Source organism: Cariama cristata, unplaced genomic scaffold, assembly GCF_000690535.1.
Source record: "Cariama cristata isolate BGI_N322 unplaced genomic scaffold, ASM69053v1 scaffold3509, whole genome shotgun sequence".
Lineage (NCBI taxonomy): Eukaryota > Metazoa > Chordata > Aves > Cariamiformes > Cariamidae > Cariama > Cariama cristata.
The window spans coordinates 64,937-87,169 of NW_009637299.1; the positions used below are offsets into that span (position 1 = coordinate 64,937).

At 38.7% G+C, this 22,233-nt stretch overlaps 1 protein-coding gene across 1 annotated transcript in view; it reads right to left on the reverse strand.

Moving 5' to 3' along the window:
- The window catches only part of LOC104167867 (anoctamin-2-like), a gene marked incomplete at its 3' end in the record, with an annotated part of 149,627 nt that overhangs the window by 62,509 nt on the left and 64,885 nt on the right, over positions 1–22,233 (reverse strand). The window contains exons 11-13 of the mRNA XM_009708257.1: positions 16,244–16,378; positions 13,442–13,602; positions 9,392–9,474 (exon numbers count right to left, since the gene is read on the reverse strand). Of these exons, the coding sequence (XP_009706559.1) occupies positions 9,392–9,474; positions 13,442–13,602; positions 16,244–16,378 (379 nt within the window). The remainder of the gene's footprint in view (positions 1–9,391; positions 9,475–13,441; positions 13,603–16,243; positions 16,379–22,233) is intronic.

The window sequence follows — 22,233 nt, forward strand, 5'->3', positions numbered from 1 at the left end:
CTCACAAAAAGAAATACAATAAACACTGCAAAATCCTTTAGATTTGATCTAAAATAGCTGTTTCACAAATCATAACATTATGGTCTCAAGATAAAATATCCTACAAATTAGCAAGGTTAGAAATCAACAATTTCCTTCGACTAAGATAAGGTATTTTTCTTGTAAGTAAGATGAAAATCATGGGACAGTGGGCCTTGAACTTGTCATTCGTCCAAGGCTACATATTGCACGTTATACACAACAGTGATCCCAAGAAACAGAAGTTTAAAAGAGAAGATCACTGATGCATGAAAGTGGCAAACATTTTGTAGATTCATCCTATTACAGCTGGTCAGAGGTCATAGATTTTAGATCTATGATTGACTGGGCAAGCAGCTGTCAAAGTTGAATGCTAAATCAAACTTACAACATAGTACTTATATCATTCCCATGGATAAAACTACTGCAGGTGTCATTAATTTCCCTGTCTTTCCCTTACCAGAGATAAATAAGTGAATACAAGGTAAGAATGTTTCTAGCATGCTAGATCTCAAAGCCTCTATCAGTCTCTCCCATTTTAATAAGGATGTCTTATAGATAGCCCAGTAGTTCTGCCACACAGGAAACTCCCTTCAAGGTAGTATTAGATCAGATCTCTGTTTATGAAATAGTATTTTCTCAGCACTGGCTATTTATCATATTTGTGGAATTTTCATTTCCCTGGCGTTTTCTTCCTTTCAACCTCTGTGCACCTGGAACAGAGTGGCTTACAGGCAACCTGGCTTACTAGGGAAAAGCAATGGGACTCTACAGCACTCTAAGGTACACTTCCTAAAACATCTTAAAGCACATATATCAGAGGCAAGCTAACAAAAGCTTTATAAAATCCAGAATGATCTGATTCCAGAAGGTGTATATTCTGATAAACCACTGTCTTTCCAAACCTTTGTGGACTTTTCAAGTTGAACCATAATCCAGATTAGAGCATTGGCTCCTCTTTAATGTGGAGAAATACAGGTACTTCAGCTAATCAGAACTAAAAATCTCTTTGACCATACATATTTGTTCAGTCTTTATTAATTTGTTTCAGCTTCTTTTAGTTGTTTCCCATAAATATCCCAGTGATTGGATTTACAGCCAAGAATGGTGATGAGAACAACTTATTTGAAGCAAACACAAATGTTGAATTTGTAGTCAAAAGCTTTTATACTTGAGGCCTGAGTTTAATGGCTTCAGTTTCACAGCAGCATAAGCCAATCCAAACCTGGGCTCCCATACTCTCAGACTCCATTTCACCTTGCACTACCCACACATTTCCATTTCTGGCCTTACACTGACACCAGTGCATATGCAGCTGCACTGTATGACCACAATAAAAACTCTGACCCCTCATACCCCTGGTTACCCTTCAGCTGTATCAGCTATCTGTACCCTTCACCACTTGGTTGTATAATTGCCACCATGCATGTAAGAGGAAGAACAGGATTGCATGGCTGGGATAGTAGCAACTCCATGGTACTGTGGAGTTAGATTGGCTTAAGCTGCTATGCAGTTGCAATCTAAAAATGAAGTTGCACGCTACAGATGAGCTGATTTAATGGCTCACTATTGCTAAAAGGGTCTTCCTAACCCATACATTCTTCTCACCAATGCCCTGATTATACTATGTGAACTCTTATCTAATCAATTGGTCCCCTCCATCACAAAGACTGTCCACTTTATTTCTGGAATTACTTCCCCACAGGTTTCGTCAGTAGGTTCAGGTGATGCATGAGACACTAGAATTAGTAGCATGAAAGTAAGGAGGGGATCTCTACCTAGTCGCAACAGTGAACTATTGAGGCATTTCATGCAGCTTCACCCTGTGAGTCTAGATCTTCCAAAGAAAGACTTCAGAGAATGACACGGCCAATATATTAAAAAAACAAACAAACAAACAAACAAACAAAATCCCCGCACAACAAAAAAAAACCTAGCCTCTTAATTTTATAAACTGAGGTAAGTGAAAACATAGGTAATCACCTCAGTAAAACCCATGAATTTTAGAAAAGAGAGAATCATATTCCCCATTAAAGTGAGAGGAAGGTGTTTGATTTTCATCTAGAAACTATGCCACGTAGTTCAGGTGCCTGACTTTACATTTTGGATGCATTCATTCTGTTAGCTCTAATGAGGCTGGTCTCCAGCACTATGGAAGTGCCAATGGAATCTGGATGCCTAACTTTTGGAGTCCTTTGAAAAATCTCAGCTCAAGATGTCTACCTTAATGCACTCATATTTGAAAATGCTGTGATAGGTATACATTCAGACATAGTGAGAGAATTTCATTATTGTGTAATGAGCTATTAATGGACAAGCTACAGATCAGATGATTTTTACACAAACCTACACGTAAAAATAGCAAAAACTTTCTACACTGCCTAGAAGAAATTTAATCTTGTAGTAGAATTAGCAGAGTAGGATGGAAGCAGGAAGGTGAGATCTAAAAAGAGTAAGTGGCATACTGATTTGAAGTCAAGATCCAGTGCTTATGTTTTCCAAATGTTAGAATTATTTCTATAGCTCTGACCCAGATGGATGTGGATGGATCTAGAAAAAAGCACACACTTATGTGCTCTTGGAAAGTAATGAATAAAGCAAGGCCATTTGAAACTTTTATCAATAAAACATTGTCTCACACCACATAATCACATATTTGCTACAGGTTCAATGTGGGAAGTTTTTACAAGTGTGAGTTTGCAACAATGCTGCACTACTCATAATTGTCCTTATGCATGTGAAAATGAAGGTAATTAAACAAAATAAAAAAGCCTAAAGCAGAACTAAAGAATAAGAAACAATCCTGCTGAAATTTGATGAGTTCTGAAACTGCATTCTTTTTAAACAATTGGCAATTTTGGCTGACACCAAACAATATCACAAAGTTTTGTTCTTAAATTTTAATAGCCTTTCCCAAGTTCAAAAGTACTTTTCGAAATAACTTCCACTGGGTTTAGTAGTTCATGCAGACTGACAGAAGAGTTACTTCTCCTTCCATCTTGTATTAGTCTTGATTAATCCTCCTGTGTCACTAACACTTTATGGGAAAAATCACAGAATAAATAACAATGACCTAGCAATAAAAGACCTTACTGAAGAACAAATGCCATTTAGGCCCCTTTATTCTAATTCATTAAAATAAGAGTTTCCTAACACATTTCCACATAATTTGCATATGCAGTTGGGGTTAAAAAATTGGCAGCCTCCATTCATACATCCAAGTAAATGTAAAATGCAGTTCAAAATAAAAAGCTCATTTCCATAAAAAGAAAGTTCTTTCCCCATACAAGAGAATACGTAGTGATGTGGTGCTGAGGTTCCTGGAGCAACCATGTAAACTAGGACCAGATTCTGATCTCCTTGTTAATATCAATAGCAGGTTAATCTTGGAGGCTGTCAGGATGTCTAGTTTACCTAATACTGAATCAGCCCAAGACATCAGTGCACAGGAAAACTGATTTTGTTAGGTGCAACAGAGGAGGACAGAGTGGAGGAAAAATGATGCTGAGAAAAAACAATGGTGTCTGAGAGAACTTTGTATGAGAGAGCTGGGAGACGGCATACTGTGACTTTGAGGGACCTGAAAAAGGCAGATAGGGTTTGTGAGACTCTGGGAGAGGAGAAGGTCGCTCTCCACTTCCTCATACCCATCTCCCTCAGAACACACACTCCCTTGCAGTACAAGATCCCCTACCCTCACTCCATATCTTGCCTGTTCTGCAAGAAGCACATCTCTGGCAAACCCTGCTTACCCACCTGGATCTCCTGTGTCACTGGGAAGGAGAAGGGGAAGAAGGAAAGGCCTAGAGGTGTCCCTGTTCCCAGAGGAGCAGTGCTGGATAAAGATACGGGATGCAGTAGGTCAAGGCAGAGAATGATTGGAAAGCAGGACTTTCCTCCTTGTTGCTCCTTTCCTCTACCAGTAGGTCCTATTTTCCATTGTCCATGCCATGACCATGCTCGGGTAACAAAAACCACAGCAGAGAGCTGTGCTGCATAGGCTGGAAGAGCGCATTCCAGCTCTTCCTCCATAATTTCCTACTCCTGCCCACCTCTGTGCTTACACCAGAGAATGTGAAGATGTGACCTTCCTCTCTGAACTCAGGGGACTGCAGGGGCAAAGAATTCAGGCCACCCCAGGTGATGCAGCCTTTGGCCCATCACCACATCCTGAGGAATCAAGATGACCTATAAGGAATCAAACAGCTTTGAGCCTGGTAGACAATTCAGCCCTGGAAATGACCCAGGAGGTCATTATAATGGAAAAAGAATAAAAGAAAGGAAATGGAATCTTGTTGATATGTCTGGTAAAAGAGAAATAAAAGAGAAAAATTAACTAGAGCCCCAGCATATTATGGCACATGTCTGAATCAACAGTCTTGGAATGAAAAATACGTAATCATGTATCTTTACCAACTTCTTGGCAAGCAAATGAATTATCACCTGCTTTGGTTTTTATAGTTTACAAATTAAAACATGTTTAAAGTGTGCCTTCATGTGTAATTTTTTAAATGGAGCAACAGCTGGCACTAAATAGTTTCCCCTAAGGCCTGAGGGATAACATCAGTTTTTCAACATTCCTTCCCCAGCTATTCTAATAAAACTCTCATTCTCTTAAACACAGCACTTAAATCTAATGTTGAAAGGACTTCTTCAGAAGATCAGAGATATCCTAGGATCATTAAATAATTAGTGTTAACAGGAATTTAATGAAGGTGACAGAAGATTCACTGGAAGGAGTGACGAAACTCAAGAAAGGGTAGTTAAAAAAGCACACAAAAAGATCAAAAATATTTGGAAACATGGGCCCAACAGGAAAATCCAAATAGGCATGGGAAAAATGTGAGATAATGCATCTGTGGAAAATAACCCAAACCAAAGGTCTCATTGGCACAAGAAAACTGGGGATGTAGGAAGGATGAAAGGGGAGATTTGACACAACACAAAATACTGTAGCTACGCTTTCCTCTTTTACCACTACTGACTGTTTTTTCCCAAGAGGACTAAGCTGTGAATACACAGTTACTTTATTAGAGTCTGCTTTTCACTCCTCCATTTTTTAAGCAAACAAAAGGGTCTTATATTGCCTGTTTTAGTAGGCACTATTAGAACTTCAGAAAAGTAGTCTGCTCCCATAATTTTCAAGGTGGAAAACAAGGTGAAAACATCAAATTAATTAGATCACAACAAAATTTGAAAATGCAGTGGAGAAGATCAAGTTAAACCAAGATCGTGTTAGGAGAGAATGGAACGTGTCTGTAAACATATTTAATGTCAACAAGTTTGCTTGCTATTTGATTCTGTCTTACCCAATCTACCTTCCATATGACTTTATCTTAACTCAGCAATAATCCACAGGGTATCTTAAAGTCTTCCCTTAAGGATTCAGTAAATATTTTTTTTTAAATCATCAAATAGCAAAAGGAAGAACAAGATTTTGGGAATTAGAGATTGCAAAAAAAGTTTGCAAACATTTTACAGAGCACAGGATTCCAACTTAAAATTGTAATTTACCAAACATGTTTCTAATGAAGACAGACAACTAAGTTACTCCCTGTTGTACTGAAACAGTACAACAGCATGACTATTTGAACAATAACAAGACCTCCACTCATTGGTATTTCAGTTAGTGTGGACTTGCTGTCCATCTACTCTTCCAAGTTCTGCTCCAAATTCTAAGATTTCATCTCTTAAAACTGCATTTCTATTTCAGTTTACACAGGATTGTTGGGCAAATGAGGTAATTTTTTTTCCACCCAGAAAACCTAAAGTAGGAACATCCTGGGTCCTAGAAATTCAATTTCTGAAGATTCATGGGAGGCCGATGGTTTCTACTCCCCACGTCATCAGAGTCCCTCAGTATTTCTTCACCAGCTCCTTCACAAGTAGAAGAGGGTATGGATTCTCCTACCTCTACCTCTGCTTTATTGACAGCTATATCCCTTATTAAACAGCCTGAAAAACAAACAAATCTGTTTGATTGGGTTACACAAACTCACATCTGTGGCATGACACTTTGAGTGCTTATTCATGGCATTTCCAAGGCTTTGTCTGTTTTTATGGTTCTGGTCTGGCTTTGTTTCTTTTCTTTCGCTCTCCTATTTAGTTATCAGTATCTCAAGTGCTTTTCAACATAGTTACCTATTTTACAGTTAGTACCCAATGCTACCTATTAGTTTTGAGGATTTCAGATGTACAAACGCAAATCCTCTAAGTCTGTACAGCTGCCAGCTGCAAACCTTAGGGAGTCTGCTTTCTCAGACTGCCATTGCCAAGATATTTACAAATAAATGGACTAAATTAATCTCTCCTGTGACTTTTTTTGAAGCAAAAGATTTGGCCTGGTGCATTTAAAGAAAGTTATTTTACTGAAAATTTTATAGTCAAGGGTCCACAAAAATTACACTGAAGGCATTCATTTCAATACAATTCTCACAATGTACTTCTCAGCTTTTCAACTTTTATGGTTGTTTTCCTCTCTGTTTTCGTTCCGTAACCTCCCTTTCTAAAGAAATTGATAATAATAAATAACTTAACTCCATCTAGTCTTAAAACTGTTAAATCTTCTGAACTTCCTCCTTATCCCTTTCCTTCTTGCTCTGTTACGTGATCCTGTGCATCCCACTTCTAGCTCCTTCCGGCCTAACCTGATCAGACAATTTTCCATTTCCAACACAGTTTTCAGCACTTGTAAAGACTTCACCACTACTGAAACATGATGGCAGTACCTGTCTTACAGACAAATTTAACTTCATCTTTATGAATGTAATGGATAAAAGGTGAACAAAACCTGATCTAACTTTCGCATTTTTGCTGAAGTACCAAGAGCTGACAGAAGATGATACGGCACATGGCTTTTTGTTTAAGATGTCAGGTCAAGAGACACATCCATTTTCAGCATTATTCTTTAAGAAAGAGCTGGTTCAACTAGACAATAACCAGAAGGGAACAAGAATAAACAGACATCTAGGAAATCATTTGAGAACAAGGGCTGAAAGACTAAAGGCTAGTTCATCTTTTAAAAAAAGGGTGACAGAGAGATACAATATTATGTTGAATTTTGCAGAAAAGAGGATAGAGGTAATCCCTTCTCTTTATCTTTGAAAGAAAGGACAAGAAAAAAAGAAAGAACATTTAGCAAGGAGATTTAAGTTAGACACTAGGAAAAGCTTATTAGCAGTACAGATAGATAAATATTAGAATAGATTGCCTAGGGAGGAAGTGAAATCTCCACTGCTGGATTTGTTTAGTAACAGAGTAGACAAACATCTTTTCCTAATGATTTAAGTAGAGTTGATCCTATCATGCACAAGGGATGGCCCCTCAAGGTCCATTCCAGCCTTATTTTTACGATTCTACATTTCTAATTCTTCAACTTGTGCTGAGATGCGTCTGGCACTCCTTCACTTGTCATAAACGAAGGATTCTCGCTGATCCCACAGTTCCTGTCCACAAACTTTTACCACTTCAGAGTTCTTCATCACAGGACCTCACAAATCTATAGATTCTCTCAGAGTATTTTGCGAATATTGAGCTAAATTTTAGGATTTTGTACTGCCAGCGATGAACTTGAAATTCAGTAAAATCTGGTGGGTTCATCAAGCATGCTGCAGAGCCAAGGGTTTGCTCTCCAGCCTCTCAGTTTGTATTGTAATTAGTTCAAAATTGCTCTTCTCCTAGGGAGCAATATGACATTCCACATAGGGAAAGCAGTAATTTCTGATGTGCCAATGCACTTGATTTGCATCACAATTTATAAACTGTGAGTAGCAGGTTAGACTATGAGCATCACCTATGTCAGGTAGGTGGTGGAGCCACCATCCTTGGAGGTGTTTAAGAAAAGACTGGACGTGGCATGCAGTGCCATGGTGTAGTTGACATGGTGGTGTTAGGGCAAAGGTCAGACTCGATGATCCCAGAGGTCTCTTCCAACCTTATCAATTCTGTGATTCTGTCATAAGTGGATAGAGATTAACGAAAAAGCTGGGAAACCAGAGGCAAAATAGGGGAGGTTATAGTCAAGTCCCCAGTGAAGGAATACTTGGGAGGTCTCCCTTACACTAAAGATATTGCTGAAGGCTGCATTTTGGGATAGTGATGGAAGAAGAGGAATACTGGACTCTGTGGTCTGTTCTCAGGGTTATTTTTTCATTTTATCCAATGATTCTTATCTAAGGAAGAGACAAAAGTGGTATAACATTATCATCATGCTACATTATGAAGTTCATGATGTCAGCTTACTTTTCTTCAAGGTTATTTGCGCTCTACATCCTGTTTGAGCTGAGATCAAGTAGCACAGCTGGAGGCTTGTATGTGGTCTGTTGTTTAAGGAACTGTGCTGGAACATGAAGAAATGGATTCCAAACCTCCCATCAAACCAAGGCAGGCCTACAACTCACCTTCCAGGAACCTGACTACATTTTATTAAGTCAATGAAGAGAGCAAGGCACACTGAATTGCTCCATAGAGGTACTCGTCTCACCATTAACGATAAAACAGAATTTAATTGCTGTAATTCTGAATTCTGAATATGTAATTCTGAACATGATCCTATTTTAGATCCACATCAGCATCCATTGCTAGGTGACGTGTAATGGAAGGTCCAAAGTCCACCTGCCCTTAGTATGGTATTTACAGCTAGTAACTGCGCTCTTTTTAGTCAGAGTTAGAAACTAATCCTCTGGTGAGCGTCAGTAATTTAAACAGACCATAGGCCATGACATGTGAGACAGTGCATAAGAATAAAACCAAAAACAATTTTAGGGACATTGTAAATACTAATAAACAAATACGTCTTACTTTTCGGTTAACTCAGGTACAGCTGGAAGCCCCATAGGCTTATTGCAAAGCACTCAAAAATCATTCTCAAGTAACCAACCTCATTTGTTGCTTGCAACAGCTCTGTGGGTGAGCACCTAGAGCTCAGGATATTGTACCTAAGGCATCATAGATGCAGCACAGACCTGGATGCAAATATTGTTTATGTTATCCTGACATGTTACAGCCATTCTCACAGAGAATTTTTGTTATACATAATGAATAGCATATATATGACAAAGTATTTATTATCATTCTCTTACTGCACTCTGTACAATGACACATGGGCATTCTCAGCAAAGAATGATCTGCTGTTATCATATAATCCCCTTCAACAAGAATTATTAAAATTAGAATGCTGATTAGTAAGATATAGGTGATGATTTCTTTAATGATACGTTGGTACTCAAAACCGTATCAGTTATAATCATTTAGAAAAACATAGCTATGAACTGCATTGGGCTGGAGAACACTCATGAGAAATCTAAATACCAATGCATATCTTTAGATATAGAATAATTTATACAGCAAATTAGCACAGGGAGAGGAAACTTACTTCTTCTTCCTCCAGTCCAGTTAGATCCCAGAAGTAACTCAATCTCATCTGCAAACGCTTCCATTGTTCAAGGAACATAGTAGCTTTAAAAAAAATTTAAAACAATTTTAAAATTATAAATCCAATGCACTATGGCGCATGTTTGTATTACTTATAATCTCCAACTGATACTTGAATCTCATTATGCCAAGCTCTTTATAGATAAGCACTAAGAAACAGCCCCAGGTCCAAATTTGAAGAAAGAACACAAGCAAAGCATGGAAACAATAATTACTGTCTTTTTTACAGATAAAATACAGAAAGATACAACATGGATTGTCCAAAGGCAGCAAATCCAGTCAGAGAATGGAACCGAACCCGTATCTGCTGATATCCACCCCAAGAACATAATCTTTCTTAATTTACAATGTGTACTTCTATAATTCATGAGTACAAAGCATATAATGAAACAAAATCTAGGTCTAAATATTAATCTGTAACACTCTAACTGGCCAAACAGATTTTGCTGTTTCAGTGTTTCTAATCAGTCAGAAACGTGTGAAGAAGGTAGGTGTAGCCTGCGACTGAAATAAATCATTCATACCTATATGTAAACTACACAGACCCTCAGGAATATGTAGAAAATAATGTTCTTTTGCAACATATTATAGTGGTACAGTTGAATGATTTTGTCCTACATAGACACGGTGATTTTGTTCTAAAGGACTGGCCAGTAGTTTAGTCTCCTGCTTTGCCTTTTTCATTAATATGCAGGAATAGATGTACTGTTGTCTCATATTTACCGTCTCCTGACCTTCCTCTCATAATTACTGTTTCCTCTAGATAGCCCTTTGCCTAGCTGCTCATGATTTATGGACTAACGGATTTATTAGAAATAGTACTTCTTACTCTTGACTTGTGGTCACCTATTTTCAGATGACTATATCTATATTAAACCAGTATACATCAACTATAAACAGCCACTATACCAATAAAAGCTATACCTATAAACAACCGTGGGCCCTGTTTTCCATTTTCTTATGCTTCACATCACCTGACACATTTTTCAGTTAGTGAAAAGGGGATTGTAAAAACTTTGTTAGATCACAGCAGTGTTTACACCACTTTGGACATCTTGTAGATAGCTCCACAAGACACACAACACAAGTGGAGAATTAGATCCAGCTTCCTTTGACTACATCTACACCTGGTGTAAGCTGTAAGATAGCACTAGGAAAAGGTGGACTACTATTAAAATAACCTGACTCTTACAAGATAGAATCTTTTCCAACAGTTAGCTGCAAATATTTTCTGCACAGGTATCCTCCCATAATGTAAGAAATAAATACCATTTAAACACAGGACTGGCAGTACACTGAAAGTAAATCCAGACAGTAAGCAATTAAGCTGCTATCTCCGCTCCTTCCTTACAGAGGAGAGAACATATAAAAGCTATATTTAGTATGTTTTGAAAACTCAAGGGTTTTTAGATATCTTAAATACAAAAACATTTGGTTATTTTATAGGGTGTGATTACTCATTTCATTTTTTCCTGTTACTCAAAAAGTCAGTTCCACATTTAGCTCTGCAAGAACTTGTTTGGCTAGATGCAGTAGCCGTTCTGAAACGAGCACGTTTGCACTGACTTACACCAGCAGAAAAATGATCCCATTATATTCAACTATCCTTCTAATAAATGCATCTGACTGAAATTCAGCATCCCAGAACATCAGTGACATTAAGCACAATTTAGCCAGGCATAACTCTGTATTTTGTGAATAGGGTCATTTGCAAACAGTATTGCTGGAATCACAAAGATACTTTCTGAGGCATCAAGATTAGCTAGTAGAAGCATGATTCCTTTCAAGATACTAACCATAGTAAGTCATCTGCCTTTTACAGAATGGGAGAAGGCAAGCAGGATGAAAGACTTCTTGTGCCCAACACCATCATGAAATGAAGCCAGCTCAAATTACCATCCTTCGGTTTTTTAACTATACAATTTTAAGTCATAAGACATCCCCATTTCCACATCACTGTACTATATCCTACAAAAAAGCATCCAGGCAACATTTACTCAAGATACTGTGAGGCAAGCTGATTAGGGGTGTGAATGAGATCTGTCATTCAGCAGAATGAGCTCTAGACAGAACCAGTACAGTCTCCTAGTAGTAAGGCAGCAAAATTTGGTGTAATCTGATAGGTAATAGGCAAGCTGGGCAGAGTTAGTAAAGGATACTTCATTTCACTTTGCTGTTCTTTGTATATGACGGCTGTATTTTCTTGCACTGACAAGCTCAGTTATCATGGTCCCAAGAACAGACTTTTCCAATCTGTGGGAAATATTTTTTTGAGGGGGGGCTACAGCTCAGAAATAATTTTGTTGTTCTTACGTGCCTTTTTCTAAAAGCAATGCATATGGAACTTTTTGCTCCTTTCTGTTCCTTTACAGATCCTACTAATTTATCTTAGCTCAAGGTTATATCAATATTTTGCTTTGCGCACTGCATTGCTGATACTAAAATATAACTGTTTTGGATAAGGCTGCATGGAAATGATCATTTGCATAGATGCAAGTTTACAGTACAGGTTCCCTGTCAGGAAAATACTCTTTACCTATGAAAGAGTAAATGAATTGTCGTTCATGCACGCAATGTCCAAACAGTTACCCTGAAACTCGGACGAGGCAGTGTATTGCATGCTTCATGGCAGGAGGCGAACTGTGACACCTTATCTGCCAGTCTACTCTCTCACTGGCAGCAATCTGAGGCAGGAAAGTAAGTCATTGTGGTGAGAGTCTATAAATTCATCGTCTTTTGCCATTTCTCTCAGTCATAGTGCTTACATTGTATCCCATTCAATCTAATAGCACTTTATTATATGTACAGCTACTATACGTTCTACTACTATGCATCGCAAGCTTTCATTCCTGTCAGGAGTCCAAAGATGAAATGCCGCTGTTAACATTCTCTAATTTCTGCTGAAGGGTTTCCAAGAATTGGTAAACAAAACCTTCTTACTTCCATGTCCTATCCTCTCTGCCAGTTCCTTAAACCCCCTATGCTATCCATACCCAACATCAAGCTACCAATCAGTCATTTCTAAAACAAGCTGTAAAATTTTTAATAGGGTTGCAAACTATAACGTACTGATTGCTGAGGGATGGCAATAAAACGGTAATATATTTGTTCAATTTCACATTTAAGAACGAAAATTTCATTTTGTGAACAATGAATACGGAAATAAAAAAATCATTGTACAGTAGCAATAACACCTTTAATTTCCAGAATAAACAAGATCTAGAGTGAATGAGGGCACAACACCAGCAATCATACATGCGAGCACAGTACACAGACTTTTCAGGGCAGAGGCAAGGCCAGAAACAAGAAGAATAATACTGTAATACATTCATTTTTTATGTGTTTATGAAGTGTTTTGATATCCTCAGTGAGACAGGGTATATTTGCCATTAAAGAAAACCAAGCTCGTTTAAATGGAATACTTTAGCAGATATAATTAAAATTATAACAGTCCCATTGTTCTTGGAATCCCATAGAGTTTTGATAAAATTATGTGACTAAGTTGTGCCACATGGAGGGGCACCCTGGGCTTACATTAAACCCTTCCAGCTGCCCGCACCATACCCATCCCCAAATAGATTCTGGTCCCAAATGCAGAAGGTGTTAAAGGGACTTGCCACATAGATAGAAAATGAAGAAAAATTACGAAAAATATAGCAAAGATTAGAAGTGCCATTAAACAAGGCAGTTGACAGAGAAAGGATATATTTTTCTGCCCTGAACTACCCAACTCCTCTCTATTTATTCCAAAGCCTGCTGTTGACAGCAGAAAGCCTTGTAATATTGCTTTCTCCAGCCTCAGCACAGACAGCCCTTCGTTGGCCTTCTGAGGCTTGCCAGCTTCATACAGCCCTAAGTATCCCATTCAATCTAACAGCACTTTATTATACATACAGCTACTACACGTTCTACTACTGTGCATCGCAAGCTTTCATTCCTGTCAGGAGTCCAAAGATGAAATGCCGCTGTTAACACGCAAAGCAATACTCACCCCAGAGAGCCATAAAGATGGAGAAGAAGACCGTGGCGGGGTTGTCGAATAAGTGGCTAGCTCGAGCGGTAGCACAGGCAGAGCTGAGGTTCCAGTAATCACAGAATTTGTCACACAGGGGGCACATGGTGAAGGCATTGCGTTGGTCACACATTTCTTTACTATGAAGGACAAGTGCACAAATTCTTCAGAGTATTACAACTCAGAAAAGGGGGACGTACAGTAGTAATATCAAGCAGCACATCATAGTTACTACAAGCTATTTGCAACATATGCGGCTTGTATTTGCAAAGAATAGAAGCTGTGTGTTTCTTCAAGGCACATTGCCATGCGATGGAATATTAAAATGCACCTTACCAACAGAAAACCAGAGCAACATAGCAACCAACCTAATCACTACACTGTACTAGTGAATTCGCGAAGACTGCATCACTGAAGACTGAGGTTAACGACACTAAAGAAAATCATTAAAACACAGTCAAAGTGGAATTTGCTATCTCTACAGTCAGTTAGAGGATTTGATACAGGTCAGATTTAAATTCATGAAAAAAAAATTCTGAAGTGGCCATAAAGGAAATTCTGTGCCCTTGACAAAACACGCATTCTGAACGTGGTGGCACAAAAATCCGTGTCAAATACCATGCTACTTTGTGTGTCAGGACTGGCGATGTAAGTCTGCATAAAAGCCAGAACCAGCACCCAGGCATGTTGGTTGGTCTGTGACACAGACAGAATAAATCTGCAACACTATTTGCAAGATACGCTAGGTTTTGGTATAAACTGGTATATGCGTACTGAATTTAAAAGACTTACACCAGCCAAGAGTCTCATTCTTAGCAAGGATCCTATATTTCACAACATTTACTTTGAGATTCACCCCTCCCCTGCGTTTTATTTGTGAGGTATTTATAAAAGCAATGGTTGTTTTCCCAGCATAGGGCTTTAACAGCGATTCTCATCTATACCACCATCTGCTATAAGGTTTTGGCTGAAGTCTTCAAATGTGAGCAGTTATTTTAGGCACTCGTACTAATATGTTTTAAGGGTGTTCAGGTATTGTGTGCACAATGGTTTCAGGAAATCAGGTAACTTTACATTTCAGGGTTCTCAAGTTTGAATATTGAAGATGGATGGGGTATTCTTGGTCTCCATAGCTCCTTGTTTTTCCAGTACAGAGTGCTAACATAATTTTCAAAAACAAAAAAACAACAAAAACCACAAAACAAACAAACTAAAAAAAAAACCCTACAACAAACCAAAAGGAGAAAAGACCCCTCCCCTCAGCAGTAAATCTTCTAAAAACTAGAAAGCTTCCACTTCCCCCTCATATATTCAGATGTTAAGTTGTATTTCCTTTCCCTCAGTTTTACAGCATTTGTTCAGTTGTCCTCTGGAAAATGTGAGGTAAGAGACTTTCTTACAGATTTAAAAATATTTAAAGTTGTTTTAATTCTTAGTCTTATTTGCTATGGATTTACTCAGTTTCTAAAACTCCTTAAAAAATCATTAGCATTATCTCTTTAACAACCCAAACGCTACTTGGCACTGCTGAGTATGCTTTTAGTTTTTTCCGTAAGGTTTGTACATGGAAGACCTTCATACCTGCACAGTCTTACTCAGATGAACCGAGTAGCGCAAAGCTCAGGGTTGTGAGCTACGGAAAGTCTTGCAGCATCGCTTCATTGATAGCTGGCACATTGTGATTAGACCATCGTTAAATAGCATTTTTTTCTCTTACTTCATACGAAAAGAGAACTATTGAAACTGTAGTACCAATATGTTTAATATTATATCATCTGAAAGACATACAGCTGTTTCCAGCTATTCTAGCATTAAAGTAATTCTCTCTGCTATTTCAAAAGGCAGCAGAGGGTGCTGCAGATACATCTTAGCCATAAATCTCACTTCAGTTTAAATGTTAGCACAAGCTTTCCCACAGACAAACACAGCCCATCAAGATTCATTCAGCTCAAGCTAAGAAAACAAACCCTGACTCAGACGTGTGGTTATTCGGCATTTACCTATCTGTAATCATATCCTACTGCAGCGATCCACTTTAAAAGTTGCCAATTCATTTGAGAGAACGCAGGAACCACCACAACCAGTGTGACCAGCAGTACTAAAAATCCAGTATCCTATCTCCACCAGAAGTCAGGCACAGATAACAGAGAGGGTGTCCTGGTTTTTTTTTTTCACTGAGAAGCAGACATTAACATCACCATGTCAATTTGGCAGTTTTTGTTTAGTATAACACCCTCAGGACACACAGCACAAAACTCAACATTTTTTTTGTAACTGTCAAGAAGGAGAATACTGTGGATACCAAATATGCTGAATCTGCTAACTGTTGCTCATCTCACTTGTGCAAACAGCCTGATTTTACTAAGACGAACAAAGTAATCTGAGAGTACAGGACAGTGTATTTGCGTTAACTTCAGTGAGTTCTGCACGATGTCTTTCTGGATGAGGGTGGAGATACGTGAATTCATAAAAAGCAAATGGATGTCATGAAAAACAACTTAAAATAATGCAGTAGACTCACTGAACATTTCTGTTTCAGAAGCTGCAAATAAATGCAATAGCCAAATGCAACAGCAATGGCTATTTTCAATTGCCAAATAAATGTGTGTCATTCAAATGTCTTATCTCCGCAATGCATGTGTATTTCTAATGCTCACAGGGTTGTTAATGATACATCGCTGCTCTTCAGACATGTTAACAGCAATTACGCTAAGGATTACAAACAAAAAGCACATTCTGATAATTTTCAAGTAACAAATTATTGATCGCAGAAAAACTTACCTAGGAATGTCGCTCTCAATGGTTATACATCCATAAAGAAATACAATAATCCCGACTACTGAAGATGGAATGAGGAATTCTGTATATAAACCCAGCCATGCAAAATAAAGTCCTATCTTTTCTCCAAAATACTTTCTGAAAAAGAAGGGGGGGGGGGGGGGGGAGGCATGTATCAGGAGTACAATTTTCAAACTTGTTTTACAGCTTCTTAACAATCTCTGAAAGTTAAAACACTCATTGTCAAAGTCATGGATGAAAACCCTGAGCATCTTGAAGTCGTTATCATCAAAAGAAGAGGGTGATTTGGGCAGTTTGGAGTTCTCCATTCTGAGAAATTAAAGACCGTCCTGTATCATTATAATACATACTTAATATCTGCTCAGGGAACACCGGCTTCTGCATCTCTTAAATGAAGTCAGTGAAATATCCCTGACTTCCATCAAGAGTAGCAGAATTTCAACCAAATGTTTAGCAGAAAATGTTAGGAAGGATTTGGCTCCTCAGAAGAGTATCTAGATATGGCATCATTTTTTGCCTCTGTAGGCCTCCTGGATCCAGTCATTGAGAGTCACGGAAATGACACCTATGGGAATATACGGACAACATTCTCTGATATCTTAAAATTTGACTAGTCATCTTGAATCGCTGTTAAAGAAGGAAGGTTTACTTGCACACTTCACACTGGCTTTTCAGAAGGAATAAATATTTCTGACAAATTAACAGTCTCTGGACAGCTGGTTTGAAAAAAACAGTTTCTGTTCTGAAGAATAGTTCACTGTAGATGTTGATAAATATATGCTAGTACTCAGCCCAACATCTTCATGAATCACACTGCAAGAAGTAAACTAAATATAGATGAAGCTCACTGATCATTCCAAAGTCCTGTTAGGAGTGATTACAAATATTGCAAAACACGAATGCCTTCAGAGAGTTCAAGAACTCATCATCACTAAAACGAGACTAAATTTAGATAAAAAGCAATACAGTTAGAAATAGTTCACAAGCCAGCGAGTAAGACGGAGGGATGCTGGACAGAAATCAGCTCTACGGAGAGCACTCAGGGCACGATATTGCATTTGAATCAGTGAGACATACATTCACACTAAGGCAGCAGAAACAACAAAAAATTTCAAGATAACATTTTTAATAAAAGACAGACAAGACTTGCTTCTTATAAAGGCTGAGCACAATCCCACTTTGAGATTGATTCTGAACTCACTCACGCTAGGAAAGTTTTACCCAAGCTTAGCACCTCAGATTTAAATTATTCCTGACGAAAACGGTTAAACAAGGTTTTTGGAGGCCCAGGATTTCTTTGAATAGATGTAATTCTATTCTGATAGAATTTAATGACAAATCTCCATGTCTGTAGAGTTGAGCTGAAGTCCTTTCAGCAGCATAAGCAAAATTGAAATTTTCTATTCCAGAAGCCGTCTCAGGGCCGGCAGAGACAGGGGCAGGAGTGCAACCAAGGCAGAGAGCCATGGGACGACGAGGCAAGCCTCCACAGCCATTTCCAGCTCAGATGAAAGGAGTAAGGGTAGCAACAGTGGGGTTTTTTTATTACTATAGTTCCAGCTGTTGTTCTAACACCATCACAGCTGCAGCTAACTTCACATTCCTGGGCTCTCACATAGGAAAGTGGGCAGTGCAGTCATCCCTGTTTCAGTGTTGCCTTACATGAGTGCCTATATCTGCTTATGCCTAACCAACCTCTCTTATCCTTCAGGAAGGGTACATGCAATCATAAAAGGGAAAACAGAACAAAAGCACTTTAAGGTGATACACAGACAACATTATTTTCAGTGTAAGGGGATGCCGTAACTTGGAGAACCAGCATGAATGCAAGGGAAATTTCAGGAATCTTCTGGGAAAGGAGTACAGCCTCTGCACCTGACATTTGCAAGGCTCTCATAAGCAACAGACCGCGTGAAGTATCAAACAACACGAGTGGAATCACAACAGGGTGGCTTGAATGGCAATAACTTAATTAGCTGTGTAATTCTCTTGTTTCAGAAACACAACTTGCCCAAGTCAGAATGGGAATACTATTTACTATAACCCGTCTTTAAACAACACATATCAGCTTAGTAACTCTGCATTCACACCACAGCATAGTTTTCAAGCACCTTGGGACAATGGCTTATCACATTTGCACAGAAAATAAGGAAATATGATATTATATGATATAGTATATTTTATAAAATTATAACCATAACTATGTTGCAAATATAATCTGAATACTGTGGGAGCACCCTGTAACCTGGCACATGCCAGGTAATTTTTGGGTGTAATTTTTAGGAATTAGTTTTTCTTTATTTTCATATTTGTTGTGAAATTAAGTATTTTTTTGATATTAAGTGAGGAACTAAATACTTGATTAAAATATGGAAATAATCAGATGACCTGTAGCTTTTCTTCAAGTCTCCTGTGTCAGTCAGCATACAGCAGCAATGGCCTTGGAGCAGCACAGGACAGAGGGAGACTGAATTTGTTCTCAGGCTTCCTCCTGATTGGGAAGTGACACACCTTGCATGTGACAGTAAGGCAAACATCACTGAACACATCCTAACAACATGCAATAAGAAGGAGGAGAGGGGGATTATTCTGATTATCTGTCTTCTTACTGCTTCCTTATTTGCAGAGCTGGGCAACATGCATAGCTAGTACAGTGCTCCAAATAGATCAAAGCAGACATGAAAAATAGTCCACAATCTGAGCTGTCCTAAACCATCCATTGGTTTGACAAAGGGCCACAAATTGGCACAGAAAGTGTTCAAATCCCAGAAGCATTAAAGACCAGCTGACCAGGGTCAAGGAAGTTGAAGTTTATTGCTCATGAGGCTTCCTCTAGAATTTTTAAGCTTTCCAGTGATAAATGTGATCTGTAACCTAAAAAGCAAAGGGTTGTTATTTGCATCCTTGCCAGCAGAAACTGAGGAGAGCTCAACAGTGTCCTGGCAGTATGGAAAAAAGCAGTTGCCAAGAAGAAAACAGCACAATGTTCTGTGGCTTAACTGTTTTGAAAAAGAAAAATAATTAAGACTGCTGTGCCCAAGCTCAGTCCACTAATGTGCCAGAAAGTGAAATAATCTAAGGAGAAGCAATGAAAGTGCTTGGAAACATGATGATAAATTTAAATCTGAGTTTATCAAGCTAGAAAAAACACAGGTTGTGGACATGTTCCTTCCTTTTTTGACATGTCGCAGGAACTGTTCTCCCATTGCTCTGAATAGGAGTCAAGTCTCTGCAAACACCTGTGACCACCTGTGACATCTACTGCAGCCACAGCTGGATTCAGAGACTTTTGGCTCAGATGTTAAGAATACCATGAGGTGGGTTTCCAGCACCCCTCTAAAAATCTTTTAAGAAAGGCACATCGTCATAGTTTTACAAAGTTTGAAAGCATTCCACCCCTACTCAAGGCAATCGTTTTATGTTAGTAAATTGCAATGTTATTTCACTTTGAAAGCCGAATAAGTTTTCTCAAATGTGGACATACTAGCCCCTCTATATTTTCACACTAAAAGGAAAAAAATTAGAATGATTGTAGTGAACAAAGAGAAGAAAAATATGTTCTTCAAGGGTACAGTAAGATGTACATCACGAAAAGGAACTTTTTCAAGTTTTTATATACTCACCCCAAGAATTTGGCATCTTCTCTCATTTACATTGGGGTAAAACCAGTCTTACTTTATTATACTCAAGGAATTACTCATGATTTGAGAGGAGAATTGAGACGAGAATGTTGCCCTACCTCAGTAGCTAACTCACATCCAGTTCACACATATCCAGACAAAGCTAAGGACTAATCCTTTCCAAAGTATGGTCATGGATGGCCCCCACTGCAGAGTGTCACCAAAAAAAGTATGCTCTCTGCATTGCATGAGCTTTGTTTCCACATTGTTGTATTCTACTGTAATGTCCCTTTGTATCCACATATGCAATGAGGACGGCAGTTCTCATCCAAAGGAAGGGGCGAATGGCTTTAATAATGAACGTGCACTGCTCCTGTCAGAAGCAGCAGCCAAGCATTTTGTTCTGTATGTTGTTACAGTATAAGGTGAAATTTTGTGCCTTTCATGTCGGAAGACTTTTTGAATGCTGGTAAAATGGCCAACTACCAAGCACCAAGTTCTCTTGAGTAAGAATCATGTCTTTAAGGAAAGATTTGGCCAAATCATCCATAACTCCTTCAGAAGCTGAACAAAAGTTGCACTTCATGCAAGTGATCAGAAACAGCATTAAAAAACTACAACTACAACCACCTGCAGAAAGTGTATTCCCTCTCATGGCAGCGTTAGAATAAGAAGTATTGAGAAGAACACAGTGAAAATGTTTACTCAGTTCCCTCTGCTTCGCCCATATAACACTTGAACCAGACATCTGCAACGCACTTCTTTCTGTCTAGTTGCCAAACCAACACAAAAAAAAACCAAAAAAACCAACAACGAAAAAAAACCCTGATAATTAAACTCTATGCTTGCACGTTGGTCACAGTGCTTCCATGCCAAGTTGTGCAATTTATAAATAGATCAAGATATGGGGAGGAGGGAGAGAGAAGGAAAAAAAAAAACTTAGTTTTTGACTCTGTGAAAACAAGTGTGGGATACCTGGAATGTGAATAAAGCATGTGGTGCGTGACACACGCTGGAAAGAACTCTGGAGTTGTTCAGGAACAAAGTTTAAAAAGCGAGGAAAAGACGCTGTGGACATTGAGTCACCTAACTGGGAAATCTGTTCAAAACTCTTCAGTTTTTTAATTTCCATACCCCATTCTAGGCCAGCTGTTATTTCATGTTTGACATAATTCTTTCCATCACCCCCTATTGTGGTGGAATAGTTTCTGTGCAAAACTCAACTGATTTACAGCTACTTATTGGGTAGGCTTTCCCCTGTGCAAATGGTCAAATAAGTTATGCCCTCAAAATAAACCTATTTGCAGAGACTGTGGACAACATTCTGGTTGTCCTGCTGTCAGGAGAAAGGACAAGCAGTCCTCTCAAAGTATAGTTTCATGTCAGAACATCGCTGCTACCAGAGCCAGTTTAAAAACTTTCTTTTCCTTCCCAGCTTCCAGCCCAGATGTGCATTCCCTTTCTGACCCACAGCAAGGCAGGTCACCGGGTAGGCCTACGAGTAGCTGTGACAGACCAGTGGAGAAAATGGCAACCTGTTGTAGAGGGTCAGGAACAGAATTAATTCCTTCAGGGAGCTTTGTCATCAGAAGAAAATCTACCATTAAACCAAAGGTAGAACAATGACTACCCTTACAAACATAGAACTGATTTCTAGCACATATTAAGTTCAGAACACAGAAGATTCTTCCTTGTTTCTGAGATAATATTTCCCACCAAATTGAAGTTTCCGTCTCAAAACCGTAGACTTATTTCAGAAAGACTGCTGAAGGTTAGAGAAAACCCCAGTCACTATAACAGAATCAGGAACAGGGCATAATACCTGTATACCCCACTATTTCACTCCAGGTAGAGCTGCCAATGTCCAAACTTTTTGGGATTTGTTATTTTTTTCTCCAGTTAAAAATTTTCTCAGGGTAGGATTCAAGCATTTATTACAACCATCTGGGACACCTGGGTGGAATTACTGCTCAGCAGCAGCGCTGAGGCTGCTGTGCATCCAGAGATCCTAGAGATTTCTACCATGTTTGTGCCTAACAGCATAAACGCACATATTCTGTCCAGACCGTCCCAAGAAGAAACATATCAGTGCTAAATCCAGATATACAGAGAGTGCACCAAATGGAGCAATATGGAAGCCAAGAAAGGCTCCTGGCAGAAGACAACCCCCCTTAGAACAACTTGCCAAGAGACTGAAAAACTTTTTTTATTAACATTTTAAGAGGAGAAAAAAAAAAACAACTAGAGAACCTCAGCTAGATTACAAAGCAGCTGAGTCTGAGGCAGGGAAGAAAAAGTCCATTAGAAAGGCTAACTGGTTCTGCGTACAGAAAACAAAAAAAGGAGCATCTG